The sequence below is a fragment of the Daphnia pulex genome, chromosome 1, assembly GCF_021134715.1.
Source record: "Daphnia pulex isolate KAP4 chromosome 1, ASM2113471v1".
Taxonomy (NCBI): domain Eukaryota; kingdom Metazoa; phylum Arthropoda; class Branchiopoda; order Diplostraca; family Daphniidae; genus Daphnia; species Daphnia pulex.
Window position 1 is genome coordinate 4,963,047 of NC_060017.1, and position 14,864 is coordinate 4,977,910.

At 42.6% G+C, this 14,864-nt stretch overlaps 1 protein-coding gene across 4 annotated transcripts; it reads left to right on the top strand.

Moving 5' to 3' along the window:
• The first annotated feature begins 667 nt into the window (after positions 1 to 667).
• On the top strand, positions 668 to 14,654 carry LOC124199407 (alpha-protein kinase 1-like). 4 transcript variants are annotated; one of them, XM_046595236.1, is made up of 2 exons: positions 668 to 1,631; positions 11,708 to 14,654. In XM_046595236.1, exon 2 carries the CDS (start codon positions 11,711 to 11,713, stop codon positions 13,154 to 13,156), a length of 1,446 nt encoding a protein of 481 aa, XP_046451192.1. In that variant the 5' UTR covers positions 668 to 1,631; positions 11,708 to 11,710; the 3' UTR covers positions 13,157 to 14,654. The 4 variants fall into 4 exon arrangements, with proteins under 4 accessions (XP_046451192.1, XP_046451176.1, XP_046451184.1 ...); XM_046595220.1 differs by having other exon boundaries at positions 11,711 to 14,654; XM_046595228.1 differs by lacking the exon at positions 668 to 1,631 and adding an exon at positions 5,959 to 7,882 and having other exon boundaries at positions 11,711 to 14,654.
• Positions 14,655 to 14,864: the final 210 nt, after the last annotated feature.

Here is a 14,864-nt window from a genome sequence, read left to right on the forward strand (position 1 = left end):
AACATTTATATTTGAATTCCCCCAAGAAGACACAACAACAACAACAACCAGAAAAACAACAGCAATTAGTAAGAATGTCGGAGCTCCCTATATTGGGGCTTTTTTTTTCTTTTCTATTAGTTGTTGTTATTTTTGGGGGGAGATTAATATGTATTTCACCGATGGGTCCATCATTCATTAGCATAAATTTCCAGATTTCTTGTATATTTAGACAGTGTGTCCTTTTCTTTCCCAACTGAAAAAGAAGAAAAAAAAAGGTTTCATAACACAGCAGATGATGACCTGGCACGAACCGTTGCTAGTAACCGTATCGTCATTACCAGCTATAACCTCGAGTTCTTCTTCTTATATTTGTGACGTGTGTTGCAGGCCGTTGGAAAGTAGCATCGACTAGAGTGTACCTCCTCTACTACTAGTACACACTAATACCCCCCCCCCCCCATGCGTCGCTATAGCAACTCTCTCGCCGTGTATGTTGTGCATTGTATGTATATATATATTTCTAACGTGTTTTCTATTTCTCCTCCCATTCCACCCACTTTCACCCACTTCTCCTCCGGCTCTCTCTATATGTACTGCCTCCTCCTCCCTCCCTCCCAAAAGGTGTGTGCTCTAGCGTGGGGGACTGGGGAGATACCTACAAACATTTCAAAGTGCCAGCCAGGGCCACAGTTCAGTTACCTGCGTCCGTGGTCCGTCAACGGACGTGTCTCGGCATCTATCTCCCAAAAAGTAACTCTCCAACAATTTTTTTTAGATTTTTCCGTTTTTCCATTTTACCTGTGAGCATCCCCCCCAGAAACTCATCGCCCTTGTAGTTTTTCAAAAATCAGAGCCAACGCTAGTGAACAAACTCATTTTGGCCGTTATCAATTTGAGCCTCCTCCTAGTAGAAATCACAGCGTCAATTTCTTCTTCTTCTTCATGTCGGACAGTAGGCCAAAGTGAAGTCAGTGGAACGGCTCGGGACAAAACGAAAAAATCTTTTCTGCATCCGCACAGAAAAATTCGAAAAAGAAAAAAGAAAAAAAAGACGGTCAATACTCATTAGCCGACCGATTGTGTGTGTGTGTTTTGTGCCAGTGTGTCTGTGTCTGTGTGTATCTGTGTGTGTGCTATATATTTCCACTGCGGTGGTTTTCTAGTAGCGTGATTGGTCTTCATTAAAACAGATTCTTTACATCTTTCTTCTTGCGAGTTGAGCTTTTCTGCACTGAAAAAGAAGAAGAAAAAAGGGAAAATTACAAATTTCCTTGTCGAAAGGAAGAAAAAAAGAAAAAGAGCCGCCACAACTAAAGCTGTTTTGTGTGCCGTGACTTGCGGGAGTCCCGCACGCGCCTCACATATATATACATACACACTGCTGCCCAGCTTTTGTCGGTTCTCTTGTGCATCTGTGCACCGTCTGTCCACAGAAGTGAACCATCGCTCGTTTTGTGATTTTCTTCCCAGCTGATCCAATCATCACCGGCTGCCGAATAATCCAACCCAGATTTGATATCGCCATCGAGCAAGAGAAGATATCCCCGAAAAACCGCATCCACCCGACCGGTGCCTTGCCGTGTGCATGTGACAACTATAGCCACCAGTTCTCCTCTCTTCACCTTCAACATTCTTCTGTCAAAGCCAAGGTACAAATCAAATCAAATCCTTGCCAGATGAGATGGGTGTGTGTGTTTCTCTTTTCTTTTAGGGTTAACTTCCTCCTTCTGGGTTTTTTTTTATTTTCTTCTTTAATTTGTTGAATCTCTCAGACTCTCTCCTCTCATCTTTTTTATTTTTCTTTACTGGCTACAACATATACAACATCCTACACGACCTATATCTCTTTTTCCTAGTCTCCTCTCTCGTCTATAGATACACAAGAAAAAAGAGAGAGAAGTTGCGGTCGCCTGCGGATGTGGTGGGCTTCTTTTTTTCTGATTTTCATGTGCACACAAGAGGACTTGTGTGTGTTCATTTTCTTCCTACTTTTTTTTTTCCTGGGCATATCGGGAAATACAAAAAAAGTTTGACTTGTTTTCATTTCAAACCGAAATCAGTCGTGACGATTGATCAGTTGTTTTTTTCGGTTGTTCCAAGTTTTCTTGTCGGTTCGACAAAATCTTTTCCACTTTTTTTGTTTATTTGGGTTGTTTTCACCGTTGCAACCGAAATACAGATAGGAAGAACCAACGGTTGAAATGTAGGTCATCGTATCACCGGAGCTCATCGGTTTTTTTTTTCTTGTGAACTTTGTGAAATGATTGTCGTTTTGAACCCAAAAAAATCAAAAACGAGAATATCGGTTGACTGAAAATTTTGAGGTCGAAAATGTCGGTTGTGGCAGAGAACTTTGTATAAGAGTCTGAATTAAAAAAAAAGGAAATCATGATCGAATATTATATGTGAATCATCCGAGAAAATGTCCGTTGGACAAGTATTATATTTGGCCGTTGTGCGATCCATGTTCCGGCCTTGCCACCCATCTGGCCCCCTCGGTTCAACATTCTCTCCGACCGAACTGGAAAAATAAGCGTTGCTCCCCCCTCGTCATCAATGGAGCGCGTTGGCAGCTGCGCCACATTCGCCCATTGTCCGCCCCAGACTCAGTTTTTGAAATTCGAACGTTGCACACACACACACAAACAGACATGTGTGTGCAGACTCTTAAAAAGTCTGGAGATTGAGAGTACCACATATATACGAGCAACAGCACATGCTTTCAGCAGAGCTTTATAAGGAAAGATGCTCGAACCAAAGAGTTTTCCATCGGCGGATTTGAGATGGAGGGGGGAGATCGAATTTCCGGAAGGAGAGTTGTACGCGCGTGATATTTCAGCAGATGTTTCCTCCATGTGTACAGAGAAGGCCGTTTTCTAAAGACTCCGACTGTTTGTCACCAGGGTTTTCTTTAAAAATAACGTAATACAATTTATTATTAGAAATTTCTTTTCTTGGCTAATCATTTATCAAAAAATAAGTTAACCGGTACACGGTAGAGTGATCAAGTCGGCCATCAACGGAGAGAGAAACTCGCGTTTGCATTGTTTGTTGCACTTTCTGCGACGTGGAGATTCCCGGTCATAAAGCACCACTGATGTGATATGTATTTCAGGGTGTACTTTTAACTCGACTTCTTCTTCTTTTTTTTTTCAAAAAGAAATCGAGCGCAAGTCGTCCCGCTTTCTTGAACGGTTAGGCCATTATTCATTCCACTCTGCCGCATTTCGGCTCAACTCGGGAATAAATATATATTCACTTATAATTCTCCTTCATTCCTCGACCCCTTCAGGCTCTTCTTCATCGCTCTCCTTTTTTTTTGTCCTCTTTTCTCTTTGAAAAACGAAAATAAATCAGGAAAAAGAGACGCACTTGACTATTTCGATGCAGATGAAGAAGCTTGGCTATTCTTCTTATTTTTTTTCGCAAAAAAGGTATTATATAAAGATTTAAATATTCCGAATGTTATGTTACGAAGGAAGGAGAAAGAAAAGGAAGAATTTAACCAAAAAAAAAGAAGAGGAGAGAGAGAGATGGAACGGTCGTCCGGAATCGAGGCCACCATCCGCCCGTCTCAAAAAGGGAATAGGATGTCAGAGGATTCATGAATCCCATTGACTTGTCTCGGGTTTTGGTATAGGACAACCTGTACAAGAAAAAGAAGAAGAAGAAGAAGCGAAAATGAAAATAGCTGCAAGGCGTTGACCCTTTTCTTCGGTCCCTCTCTCTCTCCTATAGAGAAACAAATTTTCCCGCTGGAACAAGAATTTTCATTTTTCTTTTTCCAATACGGCCGAGTTCATTTTTTTCTTTTTTTCACGTAACGGCTGCAACCGTGTGTGTGTGTGCGGATATATAACCCGTGCAACAAACAATCACAGACACGACACCAAACACACCAAAGCCTCCAATGGCTGGAGGCTTTCGTCTGACCCCTGAGCCGTTTGCTGCTGGATAGAAAAAGACATCTGGTGGCGAACTTGATGTGAGCCGCTCCTCACGCCCGAACGAATAACCGACCAAACGTTTGCATATTACACGTTGGGAAAATGGCGAGGAGAGAAAGAAAAGAAGTCGGCCGAACGCCGTAGACAATAAATATGATGATGATGATGACGGTCGACGGGCAGAAAAATTCGGCGGGTCGTCGCCTTGGTCCCCCCACCGTGTACATACGACAAAAGAAAAACATAAAAACAACAACAGAACAGCGAGGAAAAAAGCGAAGAAAAAATATTGAGGCCAGTATAATACAGCTGGATGATTGCCGCCCCATCCATCATCACGCGAGGATGGTGTGGGAAGACAACAAGAGTTGCAGCAGCACACACAGCCGGCAGAGAGACCGACCAGCACCTTTCACACTCTGACGAGACGACAATGTTTTTCTAAATCGTCGAAAAACTCATTTCTTCTTCTTCTCCGTGTTTTTTCTTTTCTTTTTTCGCAGCTGATTTGATGAGTTGTTTCTGTTTTTGGTTTGTATGCCCGTGTGCAGCGGTGAAAATGTGTGTGTCTGAAGAAGAACGAGGTTACCAAACGGTTTTTTTTCAAACAAAATAGAAAAGAAGAAGCGGAGGCCAATGTATCGATAGATTATCCTATCCTCAAGGTAAACCCCTCTAAATTTCTTTTTTCTTTTTTCCTATGAGGAGAGGGGGGATTGTGTCGATTGGAACAGCTGATATAATCCACACAGCGAATAAAAAGAGCTGATCGAGGTCTGGTGTAATTCTGACGTCACCAGCGCATATGGAGATATAGAAAACCTGGGCACTGACTGACTGGCTGCTGTGTGGCGGTTGTTATTCAAAAAATAAAGAGGGAAGCCAAACTACATAAGGCAGTTTTCTCTCTCTATAATATTAACCGAGAACCGTAATCTCTCTGGCTGCTGGGCCATACAAGGATCGGCCAATCCTTCCAATGTATCGACAGCCCAGTCACCCAGCCACCTGACAAAACAATTTTTTGATTTTCTCTGACGTTTGTCTTATTGTATGTGTCTTTGTTTTAAAACCCAACCTTTTTCTCTGTTGCGATCGGTTCATTCGACCGATGATGAAACACAAAACCCCCCACACACACAACTCTTTGAACACGTCACGTTGTTGTTGTTGTCCCAGACAAAACAAAAGAAAATAAATAAGAAATCCACGAGTCACGGCCAGTTTTGGGAAGAAAAAATGGCTGCGGCTATATTCAACAGTTGAAGCACGTGCACCTGCTGTCGATGTCCGGTCAGCGCTCGTCGGGGTGTGTCAAGTATTTTCGTCGGGGGAAATATCGAAAAACACAACAAAAGGCCACCACGACATTATTGAAAAAAAAAATATATGTAAAAATGCACACGCATAATCCACTTGAAACCGACGCTGTTTTATAAATTTTAAAAATGCCCGCCCGAAAATTGTGTGTGACCAAGTAAGGCAAGAGTCTGTGTGTCGGCCGTTTCGAAATTTTTCCATTGTTGAACGTTTTTCAATTTTCTCTGCTCTCGGTTAAACAAAATAAAAAAGTTTTATTTTTATTATTATTATATTTAGAAAATGAGGACATGTACGGACGGGAGTCGTGATGAATTGTATGTGCTATCTCCGGGCTTCTAGAGCCCGCAACATTATATTAAATGCTGATAGAAAAACAAAAATTGGGAAGATACTGAACACACACACACAGACACACAAATTGGATCCCAGGTGAAGCGACTTTCCCACTCTCGGCACGATTTTGAACAGAAATAGTAGCGCAGTAGTTCTATAGGCTCATCTCTCCAGTAGAAGATAGAGGTCATCCTTTGTTTTGATTCCGGTCCCTACAACAACAACAACGGCCTATGACGACCGTTTATGGTCATAATAATGAACGAACGGCCTCCTTTTTTTAATATTTATTTTATTTTTTTCCCCAAAAGCATTTCGTAATTTTTCATCATCATTCCCGACTAGTTCCCCCCTCCTTCCATTCGAAGCAAACATTAAAAATGTCGATAGATTGAAAAAATAAAAACGGCCGCTTTTCACCAGATTTTTTAGGCAGCCAAGAGAATTTGAAAAGAAAATGGCCTTGTCCAAATTGAAGAACATCACAAAACACTCTCTATAGACGTTGGTTCGTTCATTTTATTTTTTTCGAATCATCCCGCCGACACACACACACAGGCGGTGGGTTATTTTTTTTTCTTTTTGTGATGAATTCGTCGTCACGGCACCGCGCCAGCAATCGATTATGCTAATGAAGCGAGCGGCGTAATAAAACCAAAAATAATAATAAACGGTTAGAAGAAAAAAAGAAAAATACAAAAATACAAAATAAAACAAAATACGCCGATTCACCTGTGTGTGTGTGTGTGCCGAAGCGTGAGTGGTTTTCTTTTTGCGGACTTTTTATGCCGCGCATTATGATTGGTAATAGAGTCGGACCGAGCACACACACGGGCACACGCTCCGCCAAGCCAAATGGGATGGATGCAGAAGAAGAAAAGGGAGGCCCCCGCGTTTTGATTGAAGGCAACAAAAAAACACAATCGATTCATTTCGATAACGGCACGATTCGTTTAATAGGCCACGGGGACGATATAGAAAAGTATTTGATTTTCTATATATTCTTGATGGAAAAACAACAACAACAACAACAACTTGCGCGTAGATTTATATCGTTCGTGTTGTTACGAGAGCGCCGGATTTTTACACTCGGCCAATGTTGCTTCATCACGCACAGGGGGCCGACACAATAAACGGTGTGTCACGGACCTCGATTAATAAAAAGGGAGAGAATAAAAAGGAAACTTTTTTTTTCTTTTTTATTTGAATTTTTGAAAAAAAATGGCGCGTCTATTCGGAGATTTTTTTTTTAAATAATCACGCACACGCACCTAGACAGATTTCGAGACGATACGCCGCCCATAAAGCCACGCCCTTTTCCATTCCAACTCGACAAAAAGGAGTCGAGAGAAAACGAGCGAAATTTTTCTTCTTCTTCTTTTTATTTTATTTTAACGAACGAGTTAATTGAGCACACGATAAAAAAGAAAAAAAAATAAGAAAACATTTTGTGGCGCCTTTAATATGAAAATGAAGCGAAATAATGATCGAAAAAACTGATTTTTACAACCCTTCTAAACATGACGGGAAGATTTGCGGGTTTTTTGATGACTCGATCGCGGCCGCAAGAACGGCTTCCGTTGTGACTTGAAATTGTGTACGACCACGGCGGATTTCTTCTTTTTTATACCAAGAAAGTCGATGAATAATTTGTGCGATACACTAAACCCACAAAAGGAAATAAATAAAAATAATAAAAATAAAAGAACCGGCGCAATCGTGGGCACCGCCAGAATGGAGGACGACCCGGACCGACCGGTGACGGAAACAAACCGCAAGAAAGAAACAACAGAAAAATATGTTGGTTGATGCCCTTCAAACAAAACCCCAAAAAGAAGTTGAGATCATCGAAATGAGGGCGAAATGGTTGGTTGTTATTTTAAAAATTTTGGGGGGGATTTTTATTATCCCCCCAGCGAGTGTGTGGGGGTGGGAGACCGGAAGAACGGTTACGATAAGACTCCTCCCCTCCTCTCCTTGCAGAGCTTCTTAATTCCTCGGGCCATAATTGGCTCTCAAATTCAAATGAATCAACCCGACTTGTCCAGAGAGCCGATAGGCATGGCCCTCGCTCCCCGTATCGAGTTAGTTGTCATTCTCCTTCGTCCCCGTTCACTTTGATTTTGGTTTATTTTTTGATTCGGTTCCATCCGCCAGCCAAAAAGAACCTGCAGCACACACTGCGGTAGTTGTCCATACGTGTGTGTGTGTTTTCACCTGACCGTGTTTGGTTGTGGCGTTGCCAAGCGACCGCCAACCGCAAAACAGACTAAACAAGGATATACACACATCCAGATGTACGTATACACTCACGTATAAGTTAACTTAACCCTGGGCAGCAGCAGCAGCAGTGCGAAAATTCAATCGAGCGATCCAATTTTTTGATCGAATCGCACGCAAACTAGTACCCAAAAAAAAGTAGTGTACTCGGTTTCCTTCTTCCTGCCAACTCATCAACCCAAGGTTGTTATTGAATTTGGTTCTACAACAACAACCAACCACCTTGAACACCTAAACTTTATTTTTTTTGCGCTCCGATGTTGTTTCGGGGGTAATTTCACGGCCGCGTTTCTCTACCGGGGGGGAACTAAATAGTCCTGGCGACGTCTGTTATATAATAATTCCACGGAAAAAATTTTCAGTTAGACCTGTCAACTTGATATGCCCTACATAATAAAAGTCAAGCTCCCAAACATTTAGAAAAGACAACAACAACTAAAAACAAAAAGAAGAAGCGGGTCTGTCGTCGTCGTCGTAACGGCACTTCATTGTTCTTTGCGTGAGACACAGGGTCTCTCCACACACACACACACACACGACTTTGTTGTACCTTTTTTTTTTCTTTCGTTCGAGTTTTTCTCGTTTTTTTTTAAACCCATCCGGGAGGTTACGACGGTGAGAACGTGAGGTGGTGAGTCGAATGACAAGAGGCACGTATAATATATAGATTATCTTTTCTTTTTTAAAACATATGCCGTATTATAGAACTCTGAATCCACCGTTACGGTACAACAAACTTGCGTGTGTATGTGTTCATCGAAAGGTCTTTCTTCTTCCAACCTGTCCAATCGCTTGGGAAGGAATTTACTATATCTTTCTAGAACTGGAGCAGACCCAACGACCGATTTTGATATTTTATTTCAGTGGGTGGAAAAAAAGAAATAATAAAAACAAGGCGGTGCGCAAGGAGAAAGAAAAGAAATAATTCCGAGCTTTTGAAACGAGCATAATGAGCTGAAAAATGGCCAACGCACAGCACATTTCACGGAGCGGTGACTTTTTCATTTTTATAGAGTCGGCATTCCACTTGTCTATCCACCTGTGAGTTTTCCTTCAACTGTCTGCCGAGAGTCGCAATTCAATCGTCTTGAATTTCAACAGACGAAAAAGTTTTGAGGGTCCGAATTTGAACATCTCCCTGGCGAGAGCAAAGAGAAAGTCAAATGTTCTTTCCCCTGGCAGACAGAAAAAATAAAAAAAAGATGGATTCTTCCATCATCCAACCGAGAGCTTATAGGTGGATACCCGAGTTGACTGGGCTCTCCGGTCACGATGGCTATTTAGCGTCAAGGTGTTCACATGAACGCCGAAACGATAGGCTATAGGCTATACATCTATCTTGCGAGATGTGATGGGAAAGGGGTTGGGCTCCTGGAAACCCAAAAAATATAAAACAAAAATCTAGGGCGTTTCATATCGTTAAAGGAAGAAGAAGAAGAAGAAAAAAACAACTTTTTTGTTTGTGGATTAGTTTTTTGATATTTTCACTTTACTACGACCCCGAAAAGGTGTTTGCTGCTTTCATAATCTGTGCGCTAGAGAGAGAGGCTCGTTTTTTTTGTTTCTTTCTTAATCTAAACGTGTTAAGCAACTCTCTCTCTCTCCCTCTCTTTTTTCCTTCTAGTTGATCCGACACTAATCAGAATGCGGGTCACCTATTGCTTCGTGCGATCTTATCACCTCGGCGGTTGGAACACGGGAGGAAGAGTGGGGGGGGGGGGGGATCTATAATTTACGTGTACATACCCCCACCACAAGACTTGAATCGAATGCAAAGCAATGCAAAGAACATTTTTCTCATCCTCATCGGGATGGGGGGGAAAAAAGGAGGAGACAGGGTCGTCCCAGATAATAAAAAAACATGAAATCGCAGCCTAAACGGTTGAATTATTTTTTTGTTGTCTTATTTTTACATCTCGTATATACATACATATATAAGATGGGCGCAACGGGCACGGCCGAACCCTGTGTGTGTGTGGGGGGCACCCAGGTGTGTAGGAGCGGCATTCCTTGCCGGTTTTTTTTTTGTCTGTCGTGACCCAGTGTGTGAGTGTGCGTGAAGGCGACCCGCACCGTGACGACGCGGACCAGAGTCACGGGCAACGGGTCTCTTTGGATGAAGAAACGAGCCATGCACTGGGAAAGGTGGTGGCGATGAGGCTGGCCCCCTTCTCTCTCTTTGTTGTGTGTGTGTCTACTACTACGACTACTACTTGGTGAATTCGTAATTACGGCACGCTGATTCCGGGCGGAATGAGGTGTGTATAGACAAGCAAAGAAGAAGAAGAAAAGGGGGCCTTATTAAAGAATTATTATTTAAAGCAAGAAAAAGACTCTTCTGTTGTTGTTAGTTCCCTTTTTTTTTGTTTTTTAATCATTCTCTTAGTATGTCGCCCGGTTACTAGGCCAAAGTTGTTACCCTCGACAGAAGAAGAAGAGGAAAAATAAAGAAAGAAACAACAATCGATTTCAACCCAGAAATATAATGACAATCGAATAGGAGGGGTTTTTTTTTCAGACTTTCAAAATAGCCAATTCTGCTGTTGAACAGAAAGCACAACATTTAAAACATGCTAAACTGGAAAGAGACGACGCTAATCGCAATGATCGTTTTTCTATAGAGACAGACGCCGACGACGGGGTTTTTATCTCAGGTGGAAAGGTTTAATGAATGTCGTATCGTCATAAAGCTCATCCGCTATTGTGTGTGTGTCTACATACAAGGCCGCCTTTTTTTAACTTGTCGAATCAAAAGAAAAATGACACAAGACTCTTACCAACAAATGGATTTGAAAAGTCGTCACGAAAAAACGACGATAGCAAACGCACAAATACATCGAAAGATAACCGGTTTTCCTTGTCCTCTCTCTTCTTTTTTACCGTACCTATCAATAATTTGCATTATTATCCCTCCCGACTATATACTCTGCAGTCCGCCACTGGCGCCGGGCACCAAGGAGTTTCGCCCATCGGAAATCCTTCTTTCCATCATTTTTTATTTTTTTAGTTTGTTTTTTGGGAATGAACTTTCAAGGTTCTTGTGCGACGCCGGGCACAATAAGGCAGCGGGCAACCAGCATTATTATTACCCGTTGGTTATTATCACAAAGTTATCAGCTTGCCGAGTCTTGCGCAAATGTCAAACATTTTATCAATAACAAATGCCCGTTCTCTCTCTTTTTCAAGTTTATTTCAACAACCATTCCATTTGTCATTTCTCTTCTTCGAATTGGGAAAAGTGCACGTAAAAAGGTGACACTCCTTTCCAGAGAAGAGAGAGAGAACACAAAAAGCTCTTTCGGTTCTTGTACGGACTTTAGTGATCTGTGTTGACTGGCGACTTAATTAAGCCATCGTCCCGGTTCGAGATATCAAACTCATGTTACCACCAAGTGCCTTTTTCAATCGCCAAAAGGTAAAAACTGGGAAAACTTCTTTGCATTGATTTAACAGTTGGACCAGGTGCCTTTTCTAATAACCCTCTTGTTTTTCAATTCCGTGAATTGGACGCAGTGGCATCTAGCGGTAGCCGTCACGCCACACAAGGGCGGTCTTTGTTTCCATCCTGTACACACATAGGGAAAAATACAACAAAAATAAAAAAAAAAATTTGCGAAAGAATTTCAATTGATGTCAAGGATTTCCTCGACTGTCAAAGTCTTTGTGTTCATGTTTTTTTTTTGGTTTGGTTTGACCGAGAAATTGGTTAGTGAATGTCAGGAGCTGACTCTATATAACACGTTTTTAAAAATAGAAGAATGCGATGTGTTTCCTTACAAAAAGAACTTAAATAATAAACTGTTTCCTTTTTTTCTTTTTTTTTTTAAATTTTGATTTATGAGCAGATGGAGGGCCGTATCGAAGAACTGGAGCGAGAACTTAAGGAAACGAGCGAGCAGTTGGCGTTGACGCGGGAGCAGCTGCGACTGCAGAGCCGACGGGCCCGCCAGCTGGTGGCCGCCTGTTCCACCAAAGTGGAGGAGAAAGAGCGCGAAATGCGGATGCTGCGGGTCCTCAAAGACGGCCAACTCCAGTCCATCGTCCGCAAATTGCTGCACTTTGAGAGTCTCCTGCGGCAGGAGCAGAAACGGGTCGTCGACATCGTCCGGCAAAAGGATCACATCATCTGGACGCAATCGACCGAACTGGATCAACTGAGACAGGCCAATCGCAAGCTCCTGATGGCCGCCAACCAGGATCCAGAGGATCTGTCGGCCGCCTCCAATCCGGCCGCCTCCAAAATGGCCAAACTCGACCCGGAAAACAAGGAAAACGTCGCCCAAAATGAGCACAAGGTTTCGATGAACCCACAACAAATGATGGAGACGCCGTTGGTGACGAAAATGGTCCGTCGATTCGAGCCGGCCGCCGTCACCAAGAAACCCGAGATCCCCAAGAAGCCGGCCCGTCTGCTGGCGTCAGTCGCTCCGACTCCCGTCGTTGCCCAGCCGCCACAGACGTCACCAGTCCTCACCAGCGCCGGGAGCAAAGCAATCGTCCGGACGGATTCCGTCAACGATCACGGATATTTCACGCTCGAGAAGCGGAAACCTGTCCGGATGAGCGTCACTCCAACGCCCGTCCAGGTATCAGAACCTCAGAAACCCAATCCCAGTCCCCGGGATCCGCCCACGGCGGATCGCGTAGTGGACGAAATGGATCTGCGGAACAATTTCGAGGAATTCCATTTGATGGACAGTCTGGAAGAAGAAGAGCAGCAACAACAGCAACAACAACAACACCTATTCCAACAGAAGCAACAACAACATTGCCCGGAATCAACGCTAATGACAACGACGCCTCCGCGGACGCCCGACCGGAGCAGCGGCGACGGGGCCGAGTGGAACAGCAGCGCCAACAGCAGCAGCGGCGGAAGCAGCAGTTTGCAAATGACACCTCCGCACAACGGTTTGGGCGACTGCACCTCGTTGAGCATCTCAGCTGGATCGGTTCAGATCCTGCCGCAATTGGGCGACGCGACTCCGACGTCGGGCGTCCAATTCGACCGTTTCCTAGACGCCAGCGGTTTGACGCAAAAATCGATCCTGACGCCGAGTCGGCTGCTCAGCAACCACAAAAACATGCTCAAACCCAAGGACGTGAAACATCGGCACATGATCAACAAAGCCACTCACGCCACTCACGCCCCAAACGCCTTCAACTGCCGTTCCAGCGAGTCCCTACTCTTGTCGGCTCTTCCAGGTGATCCCGCCCGTTTGCACCATCACCACCACCACCACCACCACCATTCCACTAATCAAGTCCGTTACTACGTCGAACCATTCCTATAGGGAAACAACAAAAACCCCAAACGAGGAATACTATTTCGTCATGATAATATTTAAAATATAAAACGAAACGGCACAAAAATTTTTCCGTTAAAAAATAGAAAAGATGAAACGATGGGAATATTATATAGCTTTCTGATGGGCCACCAAAATCGTTCATCACGAATGTGTGTGTGTGTTTTTTTTTCTCGGCTGACAAACAAAAAAACAAAAATTTTGTTGCTTTTTCTTTTGTGAACGCTCGCGCGCAACTGTCTGTGGTTTTTTGGTGTTTTTTTTCTGTTTAATATTTTTGTTTGCCGCAAAAATAACGAGCGGCAGATGACCATTTTCGGAAAGAAAGAAACAAAAAATATTCGTGATCCAACGGAGGAGGGAGAAAGTGGCGAACATCCGCCGACCTCGACGTTTTTCTATCTAAGATGAACAAAAACAAAAATAGGATTTTGTTCACTTTTTTGTTTTGTTTGTCTGTGTTAACCCAAACGAAAATGAAATGACAAAATGTATTTTTTGTTTGTGTGTACGAATATTCTGTCTGTTGCGGTTCTCTCACTTTTCAGAGAGAAAGGGAAAATAATATACTTATGGGGGTCCCAATTCGGTCCTGTTTGGACCTCGTCCAAAAGGGAAGGAACACAACATCGAACCATGATGATGATGATGTTTCAACCGGCCAACCAAAAAAAATCATACAAAATTTTTTTGAGATTTTCAAAGAAACATTTTGAATGACGTATTGGTTTTGTGGCTTTTTTTTTCTTCTTCAATGGTATGGCGCGCCGCTTCTCGGAGCTGTGCGACCGTAACAACCGAAAGAAATGGAATCGGCCATTTCTTTTCTGCCGTGTGTTATGCTAATAAAAATATATTTTTTTAAAGAGGAAAAAAAAAACGAATCTTCCATCCCGTGCGCATTCAACAGACACATAACGATCACAACAAGATGGAAACGTCGTCCTTCTTCTGTCCCGACTAGATATGATAATATTCCTTTCCTTCGTCATCCTCCTCCCTCCCATATTTTGGCGCATACGTGTGTGTGTGTTCCCCCGCCCGCGCATCACATTTTATATATATATATATACACAAGTGTAGTATTTTTTTTTTGGCTGTATAAGGAATTTCTGAAATGTTTATTTTTATTTTTTAAATCATTTTTTGGTTTCCTTTTTTCTTTTTGGCTTCGATCTTTTGTTTTTCAGCTTCTTCGAATTTTCTATCCATTCACTAAGCCAGAAGAAGAAAGAATGTGTGGCGAACAGTGATCATAACGATATACCCTCGGAGTGTACAAACAAATATTATATCAAATTTACCCAACAACTTCCACCTCTTCCTTTTTCCTCCACTACACACCCCCCCCCCCCGTATATATATTATATAATGTGCACACACAACAACTATTTTATTTTGTACAATAATTTTTAGCCAATGCCCAGAGAGAAATTGGAAAAAAATGAACAGAAAAGAATCAAATACAATGAGACGTCAGAGATGATGATGATGATCATCATTCATTCCCTTAAGAAAATGATTTGTCTGTTGTTTTTTCTCTTTACATTTTAACTATGATAGCACTAAAGATGATCACATCTTTCTTTCAAATTTAATAACGCTGTTTTTTTTTTCTTCTCCAAATGGAGCCGCGTGCAACAGAAGCAAAAGAGTGGAAGATTCTGCATAGAGAAAAAGAGTATACGAGCATATA